Source organism: Macrotis lagotis, chromosome 8, assembly GCF_037893015.1.
Source record: "Macrotis lagotis isolate mMagLag1 chromosome 8, bilby.v1.9.chrom.fasta, whole genome shotgun sequence".
In the NCBI taxonomy this organism is placed as follows: Eukaryota; Metazoa; Chordata; class Mammalia; order Peramelemorphia; family Peramelidae; genus Macrotis; species Macrotis lagotis.
The window spans coordinates 139795860-139815160 of NC_133665.1; the positions used below are offsets into that span (position 1 = coordinate 139795860).

Below are 19301 nucleotides of genomic sequence, written 5' to 3' on the forward strand. Positions count from 1 at the left end.
TGATAGATAACTGACTGGCACTCTGAATTAGCAAGATTCATGAATCGCCTGCTTCCCCCCATGTTCTCATTTCTTGTCCCTCATCTCTCTCTGCCCCCTCTCCCATTTCAGTCCTAACAAGATTTGGATACTATTTACCCCATCTGCAAAAATTCACGGTTCTAGCTCTGACAAAACCAGAAGATTGGCCACAACAGATTGAGGGTTTAGGAAGAGGAATGGGAGTGGGATGACAGAATCTGAAGAGCAAGGAGTGACCTACAGCCGGAGTCTTTGGGGATGGATGGGGATGGGGTGGGGGGGAGGAGTCTCACACAGGACTGTCCAAGCTGGAACACACACAAGTAGCAGATCAGAACATAGTGTGGATGAGAGCTGATTGAACTGACCAAGTTATACTTAGCCAAAAGCTAAGAATCCAAAAGGATTGCAAGTGTTGCAGGGTCAGGACCCAGGGTGCACTGGTGAATGTTTAACAACCTGCTCTCTGGGAAATATGTATGTAAGTGTGTATTGTATATATGCATGTGTATGTGTATATAATCGGTATGCATGTATAGACACTCTTTTCAGTTTAATCTACAGTATCTAAATCTACATAATTTATAGGTATCAGTTTAATCTTCAACAGACATTTGTTCCATTGCTTTCTTACATCCAACAGAAAAATAAATCAAGCCCTGATATGTGGTATTTGCTGATTTCAGAAATGCAAAAGTTGACCCTGAAAAGTTAACAATGGGCCCACATAGTAAAGGGAAGGGGTCTGGAATTTAGAAGTTAGTGACCCAGGTTAAGTTATCTTGCTTTAACTGCCTCCTCCCTCTCCCCTGCAGGATTCAGCTGAGATCCCACAATCCTTTTCTATCCCTAAGTAGCAGGTCCTTTAGCCAGAGAATTGGGTGCTTGGTTTTGGTGTTACCTCTGATCCTTTAAATTGGAATTTTGTCTCTACTTTCAGATTAATGCTCCATTGACTAAAAGGCAGATTGAAGATGTGGTGATGTATTTGACCTCCAAGAATAGGAAGAACGTAATCTACCGGGAAGACCTGGAGGCTTCATATAAAAACTGGCTCTCTGCTAAGAAAAATGATTTCCCAGTGGGAAAAAGTAAGAACCCAGGGTGCTGAACTTCATCTTGTAGTTCCTCTGAAGAATCAACAGACATTTATCAAGGATTTCTTATCCTCTTGGATTCCCTCTCTTCTTCTAAAGTCAATCAAGTGCCAACCATGTATAGTAATGAACCTAAGCACTGAGGAAAGGCAAAGAATGAAAGATGGTCCCTGTCCTCAGGGCTCTTAATGTCTAGTGGGGGTGGGGATGTAGAGAGGGAACCAGGAGAAACTCATCAATATGGTTCATTGGATCTGAGGTAACATGCCAGATTTAGAAGCAGGAAAACCTGGGCTCCTGTCCTGCCATAGACATCTAATTCTAAAGAATCACAGCATTTACAATTGGAAGGAAAGTTAGCATCCTTCACCTCCATTTTGCACATTAGGAAATCAAGGCCCAGTGACATCCATAGGGAATATATCTGTGACGGGACTGGAATTGAGACCCTTGAATTTCAGATTTTCTACTACTCTTTTTCCTTATCTGAAAAATGGGGGAGGAATAATGTCACCTTCCTCAAAGAAGGACCAGAAGCTCCAGTGAGGGAGCTTAAAATTTTAAAATGCTCTGAAAGTTTAAAAGCACTATGCAATGATCTGCTCATACTGTTATTATTTGGGTGCACTATAGGAATGACTCCTAATTTTCTCTATCATCCTGAGGAAACTTGGCCAATGTCTGTCAACCTCAGTCGGCTCCTCACGTGTCAAATCCTTGTCAGTGTCTGTCAATATCCACTACATGTCAATATTGTCGTCAGTGTCAGTATTGTTCATAAGTCAGTATTGTTGTTAATGTCAGTATTATTCATACGTAATGTCAACATTCTTTGCATCGTTATCATTGTCAATGTCAACATTCTCCATGTTATCATTGTCAATGTCAGCATTCTTCACATCATTATCATTGTCAATGTCAACATTCTTCACATCATTATCATTGTCAATGTCAGCATTCTTCATGTCATTTATCATTGTCAGTGTCAACATTCTTCACATCAATATCATTGTCAATGTCAACATTCTTCATGTCAGTATCATTGTCAATGTCACCATTCTTCATATACATGTGACATATAATCAAATCCACGGATTGCAAAGTGTCAGAGAATAGATTTCAAAGGGTCTGTAAACTTATATGGGAAGGAAAGAAATTGCATTTTTTATTTTCATATAATTGTTTTTTTTGTAATTCTCTATTTTATTTTATTCCTTCAACAACCTTATTCTGAGAAAGAGGTTCACCAGACCACTACAGCTGATGACATAAAAAAAGGTTAAAAACTTTCTGGCTGGGACTGTTCATGTTCCATAGAACTCAAATGATGGTTTCTGTTACCAACCCCCCTCATTTTCCAATTTGAGAAGTCCTGTAAAATACCTGTGTGGTGTGATATAACCTAGAAAGAATGAAATAAAAACGTAAGGCAGCAGTTAAAAAAAAGGAAAAATTCACAAAATTCTCATGATTGTACTGAATAGAGTGCCAAAGAGGAAACAGAGATGCTAGGTTCCATCTAGCTCTAAATCTATGATCCTATTTAACACTTATTTTTTTTTTGCAAGGCAATGGGGTTAAGTGGCTTGCCCAAGGCCACACAGCTAGGTAATTATTAAGAGTCTGAGGTCAGATTTGAACTCAGGTCCTCCTGACTTCTGGGCCAGTGTTCTATCCACTGCACCACCTAGCTGCCCCTTAACACTTATTATTAACCATTTTTATTCTTTTAGGTTTTATGTCCTCATCTTAAATTATAATTTTCTTAAACACTTATCCTTAATTTGCCTTAAGACTATTTTTTAAAGTTCCCTGCAGTATCTAACTCCATACCTTGCCCATAATCATTGTTCAATAAATATTTGTTGATAAGTTGTGTGTACTGGAAAAGCAGAGTATTTCTTGATCTGTTCCTCAAAGTGTATGGATTGTAATGAGATGCTTCTTGTTCTCAATTTTCTCCTCCTCAGCTCACCGGAAAAACACACTCAAAACGCAGAGCAAAGTCAAGTCGGCAAAAGTTTCAGTTACCCCACAGACCCCTCCAACACTATCATTATTGGAAGTGCCTCCAGTTAACACAGAGTTAGCCAGAATGTTTATGTCCTATGAGGATATGGAGGAAGCTGGGAAAAGATACAGGGAATGGAAACGACGAACTATGGTAACTTCCTAGTCTAAGTTTCTTGACTATTCTCAGGGTGCTAAAGAGTTTAAAAAACAAAATGGGGGGGGGGGGCTAGGTGGTGCAGTGGATAGAGCACCGGCCCTGGAGTCAGGAGTACCTGGGTTCAAATCCAGTCTTAGACACTTAATAATTACCTAGCTGTGTGGCCTTGGGCAAGCCACTTAACCCCATTTGCCTTGCAAAAACCTAAGAAAACAAACAAAAAAACAAAATGAGGGTGATGAAAAATGCCATCCACATGCAGAGAAAAAACTAAGATGTCTGAATGAAAACCAAAGCATACTATTTTCACTTTTTAAAACTTGCTTTATGCCTTTTTCCCCTTTTTCCTTTAGTTTTTGATTCTTCTTTCACAGCATGACTTATATAGTAATATGTTCAAGATGTATAATCTATATCAGATTACTCCCTGTCACATGAAGGGGAGAGGGAGGGGAGGGAGGTAGAAAATGTGAAACACAAAAGTTTACCCAAAAAACGAATGTTGAAAAAACAAAATAGGGTCACAGCTTGCCTACCTCATCCCATGCCTCCAAAGGAAATATTATCTGGTTTCTTTAAAGCCAAGCCAGAAAACAGTGCTTTGTGAAACTTAAATTTGGGGGAATTAAAATAAAACAAAATAATTTTTAGGTTATACATGAAGTTTATTCTCTAAGATTTACATTAGAGATATCTATCCAGAGCATAATGAGAGAAGAGTAATTATAGAAAACACACAAATTTTTGGTGGGCAAACAATTGGGTTACACATTAGTGCATAAAGGTGTCACTGATGACTTTATGATCTTCTTAACCATCTATGAAGTCTGTTCTTTGTCAGGACCGACAAAGATCCAACTAGTAGCAGGACTAGTGTCTCCTTTTCTACTTGATATTTTATGTTGCTGAGTTCAAATCCAGCCTCAGACACTTATTAGTCATTTTGTATATTCTTCACCTATTAGAACATCAATTTCAAGGTTATAGGGGAGGGGGGAACCCGCCACTAAGCAAAAGAAGGGACAAGACTAGGAACTAGACCTATGATTTCACTGACAGAGGATGATCAAATCCCCCCATATATTCTTTACCTAGTAGGTGGCACAGTGGATATTTTATGTTGCTATCAGTTATATTATAAACATATAAAACATTAGAATATCTCCCTTTCCAAAATGTCATAAGTGAAAAAATTTATTTGGTTCTCTAATAGAGATAACTAGACCTGTTTCCTGCCTTCTCAGGATGGTCTTTAATTGTTGACTCAATTGGGGAAGTTAACTTGTAGAGGCCAATTCACCCAGAGTCTCACCTTAAGATTTATAGCTGGAGGGGAGGCTAGGTGGTGTAGTGGATAAAGCACTGGCCCTGGAGTCAGGAGTACCTGAGTTCAAATCCGGTCCCAGACACTTAATAATTACCTAGCTGTGTGGCTTTGGGCAAGTCACTTAACCCCATTTGCCTTGCAAAAACCAAAAAAAAAAAAAAAAAAAGATTTATAGCTGGAGAAACGAGGGCGGAGACTTTCATTTAGAATTATTAACCTTAACTAGGGGCTGAGAAACTAATTTTTGACCAGAAATTGGTTATAAAAACTTATTAAACTTTTATGTTGCATTGATTGGAAAAGTTCTTGTGACACACTGAACAGATTCTGTAGAAGCCCTCGATTACAGAGGGCTATAATTTCTACTTTGGCAATAATCAATAGATAAGATTTATTGAGTGCTTAAATGAAGCAAAAGACAGTTCCTGCCCTCAAGGAGATTGTAATCTAATGGGGAAAACAACATAAAAACATATATACAGAATAAATAGGGAATAATTACAATGGGGGAGGTACTAGAATTAAGAGGGGTTGGGGAAGGCTTCCAGTAAAAGATCAGAGTGACTAACTGGGGTGATCTTGGGGAAAAAAAATCACTTTACTTTTCTCAAGTCTTAGTTTTCTCATGTACCAGATGGAAACAATAATCCCTCTCCTGCCTACTTCAACTTTTATCATAATCACACACAACATCCAGTGTTCACTTTCGTGTTTGTTTTACCATTTACATTAGTAGTCATTCTGTATATTCTTTACCTATTAGAACATTGAATGCAAGGTTATGGGGGAGAGGAACCCACCACTAAGCAAATGAAGGGCATAAGACTAGGAACTAGACCTATGATTTCACTGATGGAGAAAGATCAAATCCCCCCTACCAATCCCCCCTCCCTCTGAAAATTGTAATCTAAGAGTGGCTAAGAGTCTTGAGGAGTCAGTAGAAAGCTGAATTTACCCAGAAGGGTAAATAACTTTCGGGGGTCATGCAGTCATCTTGTGGCATTTAACACAACTTTTCTTGGCTCCAAGACCAGCTCTCCATTTACCAAGACTCTCACAAAAGAGATTGGTATTTATAATAGTGCTACTCCCATTATGACTTTGTAGTCCCAGCTTCTCTCCTTTACATTAAACTGGGTGTTTCTTGGTAGAACACAGAGTGCCATTGGCTGGGAATTCTAAAACACTGAGTTTTATAAACTGAGATTCTTGAACACAGGTTTAAATTGAGATACTAGAACACTTGACTTTCATGGCTTGAGATTCTAGAATACTGATTTTCTTGTGTTTTTATTACATTTTATCCATTTTGTTAAATATTTTCCAATTACATTTTTTAGGTACTTTTTAAAATTTTGAGTTCTAAATTCTCTCCCTTCCTCTAGCTCCTTCCCCACCCAATATACATGGGAGACGATACAACATATACTTCTATATTAGCCATGTTGCCAAAAAAAAAGTAAGAACAATTAAGAAATTGAAAAACAATATGCTTTATTCTGCAATCAGCCTTCAGTTTTCTCTGTGGTGATGGAAAGCATTTTTCATTACTGTGTCCCTTGGATCCTATTGTGTCCTTTGGATTGTACTGATCCAAATAGTTGTCTTTCATAATTGATTATTATTATTACTACAGCATTGCTGCTACTGTATATAATAACTCCTGCTTCTGTGTACTTCATTTTGCATCAGTTCGTATGTTTTAATTTTTTTCTGAAACTTTTCCCCTCACCGTTTCTTTTGACTCAGTGGTGCTCAGTACTGTCATATAATAACATTGTTATATATCCCAATATATTTAGCTATTCCTTAATTGATGACTATCCCCTCAGTTTCCTGATTTTCTTTCTTCCAAATATTTTTATTGTAATATTTTGTTTTAATATCATGTTTATTTCTAAGCATATTCCCTCTCCACTCTCTTCTGCTGAGAGAGCCTTGATTGTTTGAGAGAGAGAGAGAGAGAGAGAGAGAGAGAGAGAGGGAGAGAGAGAGAGAGAGAGAGAGAGAGAGAGAAAGAGAGAGAGAGAGAAAGAAAAGAATAATGTATATTTCACCAATATATCAGCCAAATCTGATAGCATGCATGTGCTGTGTTCCAAAATCATGGTCCCTAACCTCTACAGAGAAAGAGTCATTCTCACATGACCTCATTCATGTTCAAATTTGGAACCATCATTACATAGTACTCAGTTCATTTTGGTGGTTTTATACCCCCCCCCCAAGGTTAGGTGTATTTTCTTTCTGTTTTTTGAAACTAAGTTTGGTCAATATGATCACATAGCATTCAGTCTCATTTTTGGTATATTTGATTTTTTTATTTACATTGCTGTAGTCATTTTGCATTTCATTTTTCTAGTGGAGAACTGATTTTTACAGTATCATCCTGAGATGAATCTGGCCTAACAAAGTTACCCAGAGAAAGTCTTCTAGGACAACAGGAGCAAAAAATGAGGGAGGGATGGGGTCAGTGGAATGGCTAACTGGGTTCTCAGTGTCATTAAGTAGAACTGAATATCTTTTCTAGGGACCATAATGTGAAAATGTCAGTGCTCTGTTACCTTTTACAGAAAGCAATAAATCCCCTGGTGTTCATGGAAAAGTGTCGTGTAGTACGAACTGGAAACAAGAACATTGATGACCACTGCCTCCCATCCACTGTGCCAAATGAGTTTGGGGAGATGATTGATACCCTCCGACAGTCTACCTTTTTGGTCTACCTGAATTGTGTGAAAGTCTGTGAAGCCTATCAAGTCCCATTGACTGAAAAGACCCTCATGAAAGGCAAGTTGGTGAATATGGGCAGAGAATGAAACTTCAGGACCCTGGGTATCAACAAACTACCTCTATAGGCCTTTGTTCTTTCTTTAGTTAAAACACCCCCTGACTAAATTCTTAATTTCTGCCAAAGCAGCCATCAAAGGAAGGTGACCTAGTTTGGCTTTTAACAAACCCAAAGATACAGATTTAAATTTCACAGCATCTTCTGTATCAGTCCCTTTCTCTTCACTCACAGTTAAAATGTTTATTACCATCTTTTGGACTATTGAAATAGCTTTCTAATTGGTGTCTATAACTCATCTTTTCCTCCAGATAGCTACAAAAGTGATTTTCTTAAAACAAAGATTTTTGTTACTTCCATACTCAGTACACCCTAGTAAACCCTATTACATCTTCTGTTGACTACAAGCTCCCTTATTTGACAGTTAAATGTCAACATCCTTTACAACACAACTCCACTCTGGCTGTTTAGCCTTTTATATCATTCCTCTTCACACATGCCATGGTTTAGCCAAATTGGGCTACAGAAAACCTGAATTGAAATCCAGTCTCAGACACTTACAAACTGTTTGACTCTAGATAAGTCACTTGATTTGCTTGCCTCAGTTTCCTCATTTGTTAAATGGAGATAATAATAGTACCTGCTCCCAGGGCTGTTGTGAGGATAAATGAGATATTTGTAAAGTATTCTGGGAACTTTAAAACAATATGTAAATCTCCTAAGGCATAGCAGGCACTCAATTAAAGCTTATTAGCTGAACATTAAGAGAAGAAAATAATTACTTTCCTGGACTTATGGACTTAGAGAAAGAAGTTTGACCTCTTTCTTTCTACATCATAAGCCATTCACTGGTGCTTTCCTCCCATTTTCAAAAAAAGATTTAACACAAGTCAGAAAAAAAGTAATGATTCATGGAAGACTTTCTTCAAAAGATTCGACTGTAAAAGGAAACAATAAGCAAATTGGAAAATGTAAACCATTCCATGAACAGAGAGAAGGAACAGTCTGAATGACCCCATCTGCAGTGAGAGGAAAAGACAGAAAATTCAATGAAGAATAATTTAGAGGTGGTCAGGACCCCAGATCTGTTCCAGGTCTCCTGGAGGACAATGGTCAGCAGTTTCCCCTCATCAAAGTTTGGGGCATTTGAGATGAAGCCAGTGTCATGGTGTTCATCTCTCTGTCACACCATCGTGGTGACTGCTGTCCCCCATCATATTGCCTCAGACAGATGCTCCTCATAAAAACTGCCTGTAAATGTCCAACCAAATAGTCCATGCATCAGAAGAACTAATTCCTCACACTCCCAGCTTTTCCATCTTTCCTTGCAAAAACATCTTAGAGTGAAAGAACTGTAGTTCTTTAACTGGATTGCAATTCACACAATTCAGTGGAGATTCTCAATTCATTCTCAAGCCATTGCCAAACCTTTCCCTGACATGACTGTAGAACTTAAGCACCTTGAGGGCAGAAATTGTTTCATTTTTGTCTTTGTAATCCTAGTACCTGGAGCATAGAATGAATTTTTAAAATGCTTGCTGTTTGGCTAACTCAAGAGTATGAACATCCTGGGTCTGGATTCTATAGTTAGAAATTCTAGGACATAGAATGTTGTGGGTCAAGATTATAAAATAGTGACTTTAAAAATTTTTTTTTATTTGCATCTATTGTCTTTAAATAACTTTTACTTCTCCCTACTTTCCTTCCTTTCTTTTCTTCCAGGAGACCAAATAGCATACAAGAATTAATTTTTAAAAGAGCTGATGATGTCTAAATACAGATTGAAGCATACTTTTTCCATTTTATTTTTCTTGAGGCTTCCCCTTTTTTGGGGGGGGTTAGGTTTACTTTTACAACATAACTATTGTAGTAATGCTTTTCATGACTACACATTTTTAACCTATATCAAGTAACTTGCTTTCTCAATGAAGGGAAGTGGGGTGGGAGGAAGGGAAAAAATTCAGAACTTAACATTTTGGAAGTGAATGTTGAAACTTGTTTTTGCAAGTAATGGGGTGGGGGAATTACATTAAATTTTTAAAAAAAGGAAAAATAGGAAGAGAAAAATCTGCAAAACTAATATATTATTTTTATATTTATTATTTGAATTTATTTTGAATTTACTATATTAAAATATGTTGAATGTTCACACAAATATGTTAGAAGAAAAATCTGTGGACCCCCTACTTCTGGAAAAGAGGGTTTTTTAATGAGATATTTTCATGCTGTTTTTTCATAAGAGATTATGGCTTGGATAATGTCAGGTTTAGAATGTGGTCCAAAAGACTTACTATATTTACATATATATATATATATATATATGTGTGTGTGTGTGTGTGTGTGTGTGTATATCGTGGGCTCTAGTGAAAAACTTCCTCCTTATAGGTCCTCCTCAGGTTTTTTCCCCCAGGTCATTTCATTAAAATTAAATTAAGTGCCAATTGTAAATGCATTTTCAATCTCAGATTCAAATGAGGGCCACTAAACTATACTAAGGCCCCCCGTGGGTTGCATATTGATTTAGAAAACCACTCATTTAACATGATCTAAGTTTTATTGTATTTTCATTAATTTTGTTTAATATCTCCCAGTTACATTTTTAATCTCGTTCTGCCACTAGAATGTTGTGGCAATGACCTAAACTGTATACTTGAGACCTCCAGTGTAATGGATAGAACATTGCCTTTGGAGCTGGGAAGACCTGGATTCTAATCCCACCTGTGAAGCATACTGAGTCATTTAATCGCTCAGGTCTCCACCCCCACCCTGCAACCACTGACTGTAAATTGTAAAATAGATGTTAATCCACACTGGTAGAAGTGATTTTTAATAGGGAATGCCTTTTACCAATTGAAGCTACAGGTCATATTAGAAAAGGGATGCTTAGGTACTTAGAATATAATGAAAAAATTAAAATAACCCTCGACCTTAAGAAATTTAAATTTCACTGAAGACATAAAATATGTCCATAGATAAATAACTACAAGATAATCTGAGAAAGAGAGGATGGAGAGGTTTCCTAAAGAAGGTGGAATGTGGGGCGGCTAGGTGGCGTAGTGGATAAAGCACCAGCCCTGGAGTCAGGAGTACCTTGGTTCAAATCGGGTCTAAATAAACAAACAAACAAACAAATAAATAAATAAACAAACAAATAAATAAACACATGAACAAACAAACAAATAAATAAATAAATAAATGTAGAATGTGAGGGGAACTCTGAAAAAAAACTAGGGATTCTAAGAATCAGTTTGGTTGGAACATGGAGATCATGAAGGGCAAGAATGAGAAGGAAGTCTGGAAAGCCTGGATTAGAGCCCATCTTTGATTTTTTAAAATTTGAATGCTAAGCTGAGAAGTTTTTATTTTATCCTAGAATCAACAGGGAATTACTGAAGATCCTTGAGCAGGGAATAGATTTATTCAAACATACTCTTTTGGATTGTTTTATATGGAAGTTGTGTGGGAAATGGAGTGGGGAGAGATTTGAGGCAATGAAACCAATTATGAATTTTTTTTCAGGTATGGAATAGCTATTTCCTATGTACAAAAAATATTAACTAGATTGTCAGAAGAATATAGTGTCAGAAAAATTTAGACTAGAATACAGTTTCAATGCAATATTATACTCTTCTGGGAGATGAGTATTTGCTGCAGTTTGTAAAACTGTTGAATAAATATTTGTCCAAACAATTTCCATCAGATCTCTGTCATCTAGCAAACCTGATTATGACTTGGGCTCATCTTCCAGTTTCTAGAAAGCTATATGTTAAGTCCACATTGAATGTAGGCCCTGATCTCTCCAACTCTTAAGATTTCTTCCAAGGCAGAGACTGTTTGCTTTTTGTCTTTGTGTATCCAGTACTTAGAAAAGTGTGTGTCATATAGTGGGTGCTTAATAAATGCTTATTGATTGATTGTGAGCCTGATGACATTCACTATTTTAAAATGTTGAGTTCCAAATTCCCTCCTTATGCTCAACCCCTTTCTTATCTATTGAGATGTCAAGAATATGATATCAATTATTCATGTGTTATAATGCAAAATATATTTATTTCCATGTTGGCCATGGTCCAAAAAAAAAAAGCAAGAAAAAAATGAAAAAAATTGTATTTCAATTTGCATTCAGAGTTCATCAGTTCATTTTGCATCCTGAGTCCTTCTGCAATTATGAAGTTATTGAAACAGTCAAGCAGGAGATTCCAAGGACCCAAATTAGAGATGCGGCCATGTAAGTGGAGAGGAGAGGGCCATGGAAGATATTATAGATGCAATTTGGCAACTAATTTGATATTGGGAGTAAAGAGATGGGAATAATTCTAAGCTTCCCAACCAGGTTTGCAAGTAGCTTAAAAGATGGATAACACTTGGAAACTGAAAAGATGATGGCAGCATCTGGGTTTGTTTGTTCATCTATTTATTACTTTTGTTTTGGACATATTAAATTTTAGATGCTTTTACAACATCCAGGAAGAAGTGTCCAGCAAGAAGATGACAGTGAAGGAATATCCAGTATCTCTATATTTCCATTCCCCACATGGCTATGTTTCTCACATAGTTGGGGCTTAATAAACTGAATAAGAGAAATGAGGGCTGGACATATAGATTAAGAATCATTTGTGTTGAGATGATTGAGAGGATTTTATTTACTCTTCTCTTCCCCTCCCCTTCTTCCTTAATTTCCCCTTCTGACATACACTGATGCGAAAGAAGAAACACATCTGAATATATTATCGACCACTTGGTATGTGCCAGTCCTCTAGGTCTGTGTGAAGAATGTAAAACAAATGAGTATACATCAAAAGTACTATGGAAGATGCTTTTCCAGTGTTTCAACTATCTGTTTCTGCCCCTTTGAATTAATAAATTGTCCCAATCAGAAAAGAGTACCATTTTATTTTTTTTATTTTTATTTTTTGGGGGGTTTTTTAGATTCTTTTTTGTTTGGGGTTTTTTTGGTTTGTTTTTTAGGTTTTTGCAAGGCAAATGGGATTAAGTGGCTTGCCCAAGGCCACACAGCTAGGTAATTATTAAGTGTCTGAGACCCCAGGTACTCCTGACTCCAAGGCCAATGCTTTATCCCCTACACCACCTATAGCCACCCCAAGAGTACCATTTTATACACACACTTGTATGTTCTGTCAATGAAAACAATATAATCTCTTTCTTTTATCTTCTTCACACAGAAGATTGTGCATAGTCCTAACATCTAAATTCACACATTACTGATATGAAGACTTTAAGAATGAAACCTGGAAACCCTGATGCTTCCTATAGGTATTTGGTGTCTATAGGACAATTGTATATTGCTACTTGTGACTGGACTGATAGAAACATGGATTTGGGATTCCCACCATAAGATAGAGATGAGTCATTTCACACAAGAGAGACCCTATTTTTGCCATAGAGTTGGTCAAGACCAGTCCTGTCTGAGAAAACTTTTAGTTAAGTCACAATATACAACCAGGATCATGTGCTTCTTGGAAATTTGACTACAGTTTGACTTGGTATCTGTTATTTGAAAAGTGGAAATCTCTCTGAACCTAGCCAAGGGAATGTGATGGGAAAAGCTCTGAAGATTTCAGACTTGGGACATATTCCTTTTGCTGAAAGACTTTCATACTATTTTGGCAACGACAGACCTACCTAGCCAGGAAGCAGAGATCCAGAAGAGAAATGGCTTTTTCCATCAGTAAATTATGGTCCAGACTGTTCCTGAGGGAAATAAGGACATCAAAGGTTCACAGTCAAGAGTTCTGAGTGGCCTTGGCTAGACGTATTTCCTACTCACCAGCTTCTCTGTTTGTATGAGTCTATAAATTTAGACCTATTCTTCATTCTAACCCCAGCCTCAGTCTCAGTCTCACCTCTACCCTGTTGGCTCTGATTTGGGGTAGTTATATGGTGCAGTAGATACAGTAAGGAGTAAGGAAGAAATATTTCCCTGAGTTCAAACCCAGGCTCAGACACTTACTAGCTGTGAGACCCTGAGCAAGTCACATAATCCTATTTTCCAAAGTTTCTTCATCTGTAAAATGAGTTGGAGAAGGAAATAATAAACCACTCCAGTATCTTTGCCAAGAAAACCCCAAATGGGGCGACAAAGAATTGGACACAACTGAAACAACTGAACAACAACACAGTGTTCTATGAGGAATGGTATGTTTTAATATTTTTTTGTTTTCCCTTCTGTTTAGTAAATGATTTTGATTAAGAGTTCATGATGTGTGTGGAGTTTGAACAAAGTTCAAGGACTATTACCTTTAATTTAGAAAAAAAAACCTATCTTATTGTCTGATCTTGTTATCTCTTATACCTCATGTTTCTTCTTTAAGGATATGATTTCTCTCTCATCACACTCAATTTGGATCAATGTATACCATGGAAACAATGTAAAGACTGACAGATTGCCTTCTGTGGGGGGGTGGGGGGGAGGGAAGTAAGATTGGGGGGGAAATTGTAAAACTCAAAATAAACAAAATCTTTAATAAAAAAAAGTTCATGATGTGGGGTGGCTAGATGGCGAAGTGGATGGAGCATCAACCCTGGAGTCAGGAGTACCTGAGTTCAAATCCAACATCAGACACTTAATAAATACCTAGCTGTGTGGCCTTGGGCAAGCCACTTAACCCCATTTGCCTTGCAAAAAAAAAAAAAACCAACCTAAAAAAAGAGATCAGGGTGTTATTTGGCTGATTTGCTAAATGAGAAGCTTGTATATGGTAGTTCTGAGACTACTACCATTATCACCATCAATGTTTCTGCTGCTACTATTTCTACCACCACCATGAACACCATCACTACTACCACCACCATCACTACTGGTACTACTACTACTACTACTACTACTACTACTACTACTACTTCTACCACCACCACCACTACCATTTCTACTGCCATCACTACCACTAATACTATTACCACCACCACCACCAGTAATATTACTACCACAACCACCACCACCACCATTACTACTACTACTACCATCATCACCACCAGTACTACTATTAGTACTACTACTACTACATTACCACCACCATCATTACTACTACCACCATCAACATCAGTATCACCATTGTCATCATCACCACTATCATTATTACCACTATCACTACCAGTAATACTGCTACCACCACCACAACAACCACCACCGCCATCACTACCACCATTACCACCAGTACTGCTACTATTACTACCACCACTACTACCACTGTCACCACTACCACTACTACTATCATTACCAGTAATACCACTACCACCACCACCACAATCTGTTAGGGATCCTTGAGGACCACAGTTGTGAAATGACAAAGGTAATGGTTTAAAGACCCTCTTGGCCTCTTCTTGTTTCGCAAACATACTGGCTGGGTTTCTCAGGAGACCAGCATGACCCAAACCCCTTTGCTTTTCCATAAGATCAGCACCACCCAGCTCCTTTGTATCTCTTGACATTGATCTAGAATTGCATTATAGCAAGAGCAATGAAGTATGCAGAAGAATATGTAGCTATTTAACCAATGTGTAAAGATCTAACTAAGGGGTAATCTTTTAATATGATTGGTGCTTAAGCTGGTAGCATGAGTTGTCCATGAGTACACAAGTAGATTAGGATATAAGCTGCTATGTGAATCTAATAAACTTGGAGTTCTCACCATCTCATTCACTTAGCTGAGAACAGTTCTCTGCTGGTCAGAGAACTCAAAGTAGCCAGTGCACCAGACAGCTACCACCAGCAGTACTACGACAAAAGAAGCTGTGAGTAGTTAGGAGTGTATTCTCTATTCCAGGATTACCCTAGACCCCGAGAGTGAGTTGCAGCAGCATGAATTTCCCCTCTGAAAATCCCCAATTTATCAGAGTGAAAACAGGGTAAGGCAGCTCAAAGAAAGAATTGGAGAGCACATTGTAATATCTACCCATACTTTACATTAAAGGGTCAAGTCAAATCTTTATGAATTATAAATTACATGTTGAACATTGTACAGAGCACTGACAGATCCCTCTTCCCCAAGCTGAGAATGTTCTAGCCCCAGGTCTCTTTATTCCTCACACAGCTCAGTGCAGATGACTCCTGAATCTCTGTCATAGGACTAAATCTCCTATCTCTATGCCTTTGCAGACAATACTCTAGAATACTCTCCCTCCTCGCTTCCTTCTATCATGGCAAGATGTAGCTCTGGCATCACCTTCTAAATGAAACTTTCCTGATCTCCCAACTATAGGTGCCTTTTCTTCCAAGATACCTTGTATTTAACTATTTATCAGTTTTATATTTATCCTTTATATTCTTGTACATATACTTGTCTTTTCCATTAGATGATACTCTCCTTGACAGTAGAAATTATTTCACTATTTGAATCTCTAGTATCTAACACAGTGTTAATAAGAGTTGATTAGCAAATGCTTGTTGATTGACCAGATGGTTGATCGACTTTTGAGTTAATAGCAGAAGGAGTAGAATCTAAATGAATTGAACTCATGAGGGCAGAGACTATTTGGTTTTTGATTTTGTATCTCCACATGTCAAACTTTGCATATAAATAAACTAGTTAATCACTGAGCATCTATCAAGTGCCTACCACATTCCATGCTAAATGAGAAGTTCATATATGGGAGTTCTGAGACTACTACCCTTATCACCATGTCCAAACACCATGTGCAAAGGACAAAGATCCAACAGTTTCTGCCCTCTAGGGCAGAATCAAATACTTGTTGGATTGTCTTGGTTTATAGAATACTTCACTGAGCTGGATTCTTGGAAAAGGATTCTTCCAAATCCTAAAATCAAAGAGGACTCAGTTAGTGAGCCCTCTTCCAACCTATTGTTTTTCCTCTTGTTGTCGACAGCTTTACTTTATCCTGGAGACAAACTCATCATGGAGAAAGGGAATCTTCTCAAGCTCAGACAACCAGGAGGTTATTATGATGAAATAAAAGAATTTTTGCCAATTATAGCCAAGTTCCACAAAATAGATGAATCTGCATCTCTAAGGTATGCTGTTTTGTTTCAAATAAAGATCATTCTTCAATCTTGTCTCCACCTTGTTTTATTAGCTGTATGACCTTGAGCCAGTCATGTAGTCTCAGTTTCATTATCTGTAAAATGGGGATAATCATGGCCCAACCTCACAGTTTTGTCATGAGGATTAAATGCTATGTATGTAAAATACTTTACAAACCTGAGTGTTTCATAGATATTTGCTATCTTTCCCCCTATGGATTATTTGAAAGATATGATCTATCTTTACAATGGGCTGCTGGAACTGTGGATCAGTGTTTTTCACCTTACAACAATACCCTAAACCTGATTTCTTCTTTCTTTTTTTTCTAATTGATATTTTATTTTAATTTATTTACATGTTTGAAAGTTTTTCAACATTCATCCACATGCATAATTAGAAGTTACAGAATTTCTTTCCACTCTCCCTTTCCACCCCACTCTGCTCAGCTGTGAACAGTCTGGTGAACATGGTATATACATTTGTGTTTAATATGTTTATATATTAGTGATTTTCTGTATGAGGAATTAGGACTAAGGGAAAGGAAAGAAAACCATGTGATAGGAAGGAAAAATATAAGAGAAATTTTTAAAAAGTGAACTTAGTGTTCATTCAGATTCTGTAGTTTTGTTTTTTTCTTTGTCTGGACGTGGATAGCATTGTCCATAATAGGTCTTCCAGGGTTGACCTGGCTCTCTGAAGAGGTCATTGCTCTGTCCTAACTGCTGAAAGGTGCTGCATCCATCAAAGTGATCAATTCGCAATGTTGTTAATGTGTGCAATGTTCTCTTGGTTCTCCTCCCTACTCAGCATCAGTTCCTGTAATTCTTTCCATGTTTCTCCAGTCTGACCATTCATGGTTTCTTATAGAACAATAGTACTCCATAATATTCATATACCATAACTTGTTCAGCCATTCCTTAATTGATGGGTTTTTCCTCAATTTCCAATTCTTTTGTCACTACAAAAATAACTGCTATAAATATTTTGGAACATGTGAAACTTTTTACATTTTTTATGATTTCTTCTGGATATAGACCTAGAAATGGAATTGCTGGGTCAAAGAGTATGATCATTTTTATTGTTCTTTGGGCACAGTTCCATATTGCTCTCCAGAATGGTTAGATCAGTTCACAACTGTACCATCAATGCATTAATGTCCTAATCCTCCCACAACCTTTCCAACAATGATCATTTCCCCTTTTTTGTCATTTTAGCCATTCTGATGGGTGTGAAGTGGTACCTCATAGTAATGATTTGCAGCATTTTTCATATGATTATATATTATTTTAATTTCTTCATTTGAAAACTGCCTATTCATATCCTTTGACCATTTATCAGCTGAGAATGACTTGTAACCTTATAAATTTGATTCAATTCTCTATATATTTTAGAAATAAGAGCTTTAATAGAACCCCTAGCTGTGAAAATTGTTTCCCAGCTTTCTATTTCCTTCTAATATTGACAGTATTAGTTTTTTTTTATTTTTTTTTTAGATTTTTGCAGGGCTAACGGAGTTAAGTGGCTTGCCCAAGGCCACACAGCTAGGTAATTATTAAGTGTCTGAGACCGGATTTGAACCTAGGTACTCCTGACTCCAAGGCTGGTGCTTTATCCACTACGCCACCTAGCTGCCCCGACAGTATTAGTTTTATAAGCACAAAAACTTTTTAATTTAATATAGTAAAAATCATCCATTTTGCAATTTATAATGTACTCTGTCTCTTGTTTGACATAAATTTCTCCCCTCACCATAGATCCAATAGAGTATTTCTTGATCTGTTAATTGGTCTATGGTATTGCCCTTTATGTCCAAATCCTTATTTTGGTATAGATTAGTATAGGTCTATGCCTATACTATTTTCCAGTTTTCCCAACAATTTTTGTAGAATAGTGAGTTCTAACCCAGAAGCTAATGTCTTTTGGTTTGTCAAACAATAGATTATTATAATCATTTACTACTGTTTTTTTAACTTATCCTAATCCACTGGTCCATTATCTATTTCTTAACCAATATGAGACAGTTTTGATGACTACTGCTTATAATATAGTTTTAGATCTGGTAGAGCAAAGTCATCTTCCTTTACATTTTTTTTCGCCAGTTCTCCTGGTATTCTTGAACTTTTGTTGCTCCAGATGAATTGTGTTACCATTTTTCCTAGCTCAGTAAAATAGTTATTTGGTTGTTTGATTGGTATGGCACTGAATAAATAATTTAATTTGGGTATAATTGCACTTTTTATTACATTAGTTTGACCCAACCAAGAACAATAGAAATTTTTCCAATTGTTTAGATCTGGCTTTATTTGTGTGAAAAGTGTTTTGTAATTGTGTTCATATAGTTTCTGGGTTTCCCTTGAAGGTAGATTCCCAAGTATTTTATGTTGTCTTGCAGTTACTTTAAATGGATTTTCTCTTTCTATCTCTTGCCTTTGGGCCCTGTTATTCATATATAGAAATGCTAATAATTTATGTGGGTTTATTTTATATCCTGCTACTTTGCTAAATTTGTTCATTGTTTCAAGTAGTTTTTTAGATAATTTATTAGGATTCTCCAAGTTTACCATCATGTCATCTGCAAAGAATGAAAGTTTTGCTTCCTCATTGCCAATTCTCATTCCTTTAATTCCTTTTTCTTTTCTTATTGCTAAAGCTAGCATTTCTAATCTGGGTTCTTCTTTCTTCAAAATGGGGAATCCCAAATGGTTGCTAATGACCTGGAGGTGGACTGAGGGAGGCCAAGCCATCCATATGTTGGAAATGGTCCTGGGTCATAGGGAGAAGAGAATAATATTCTCAAGAAAGCCTGGAGACAACCCCCACCTCATCTTCCCTCAAAGGTGAGGGGCCTGGATTGCTGATCTCTTGGTCAGAAAAATGGCATTCATCACTCCCATACACTTCTGTT

The 19301-nt window shown here is 37.1% G+C and overlaps 1 protein-coding gene across 1 annotated transcript in view; it reads left to right on the top strand.

Moving 5' to 3' along the window:
* Positions 1–19301, top strand: part of LOC141496549 (EF-hand calcium-binding domain-containing protein 12-like) — a 42835-nt gene that overhangs the window by 3178 nt on the left and 20356 nt on the right. Inside the window, exons 3-6 of the mRNA XM_074199042.1 lie at positions 962–1112; positions 3089–3282; positions 7186–7399; positions 16242–16386. Of these exons, the coding sequence (XP_074055143.1) occupies positions 962–1112; positions 3089–3282; positions 7186–7399; positions 16242–16386 (704 nt within the window). The remainder of the gene's footprint in view (positions 1–961; positions 1113–3088; positions 3283–7185; positions 7400–16241; positions 16387–19301) is intronic.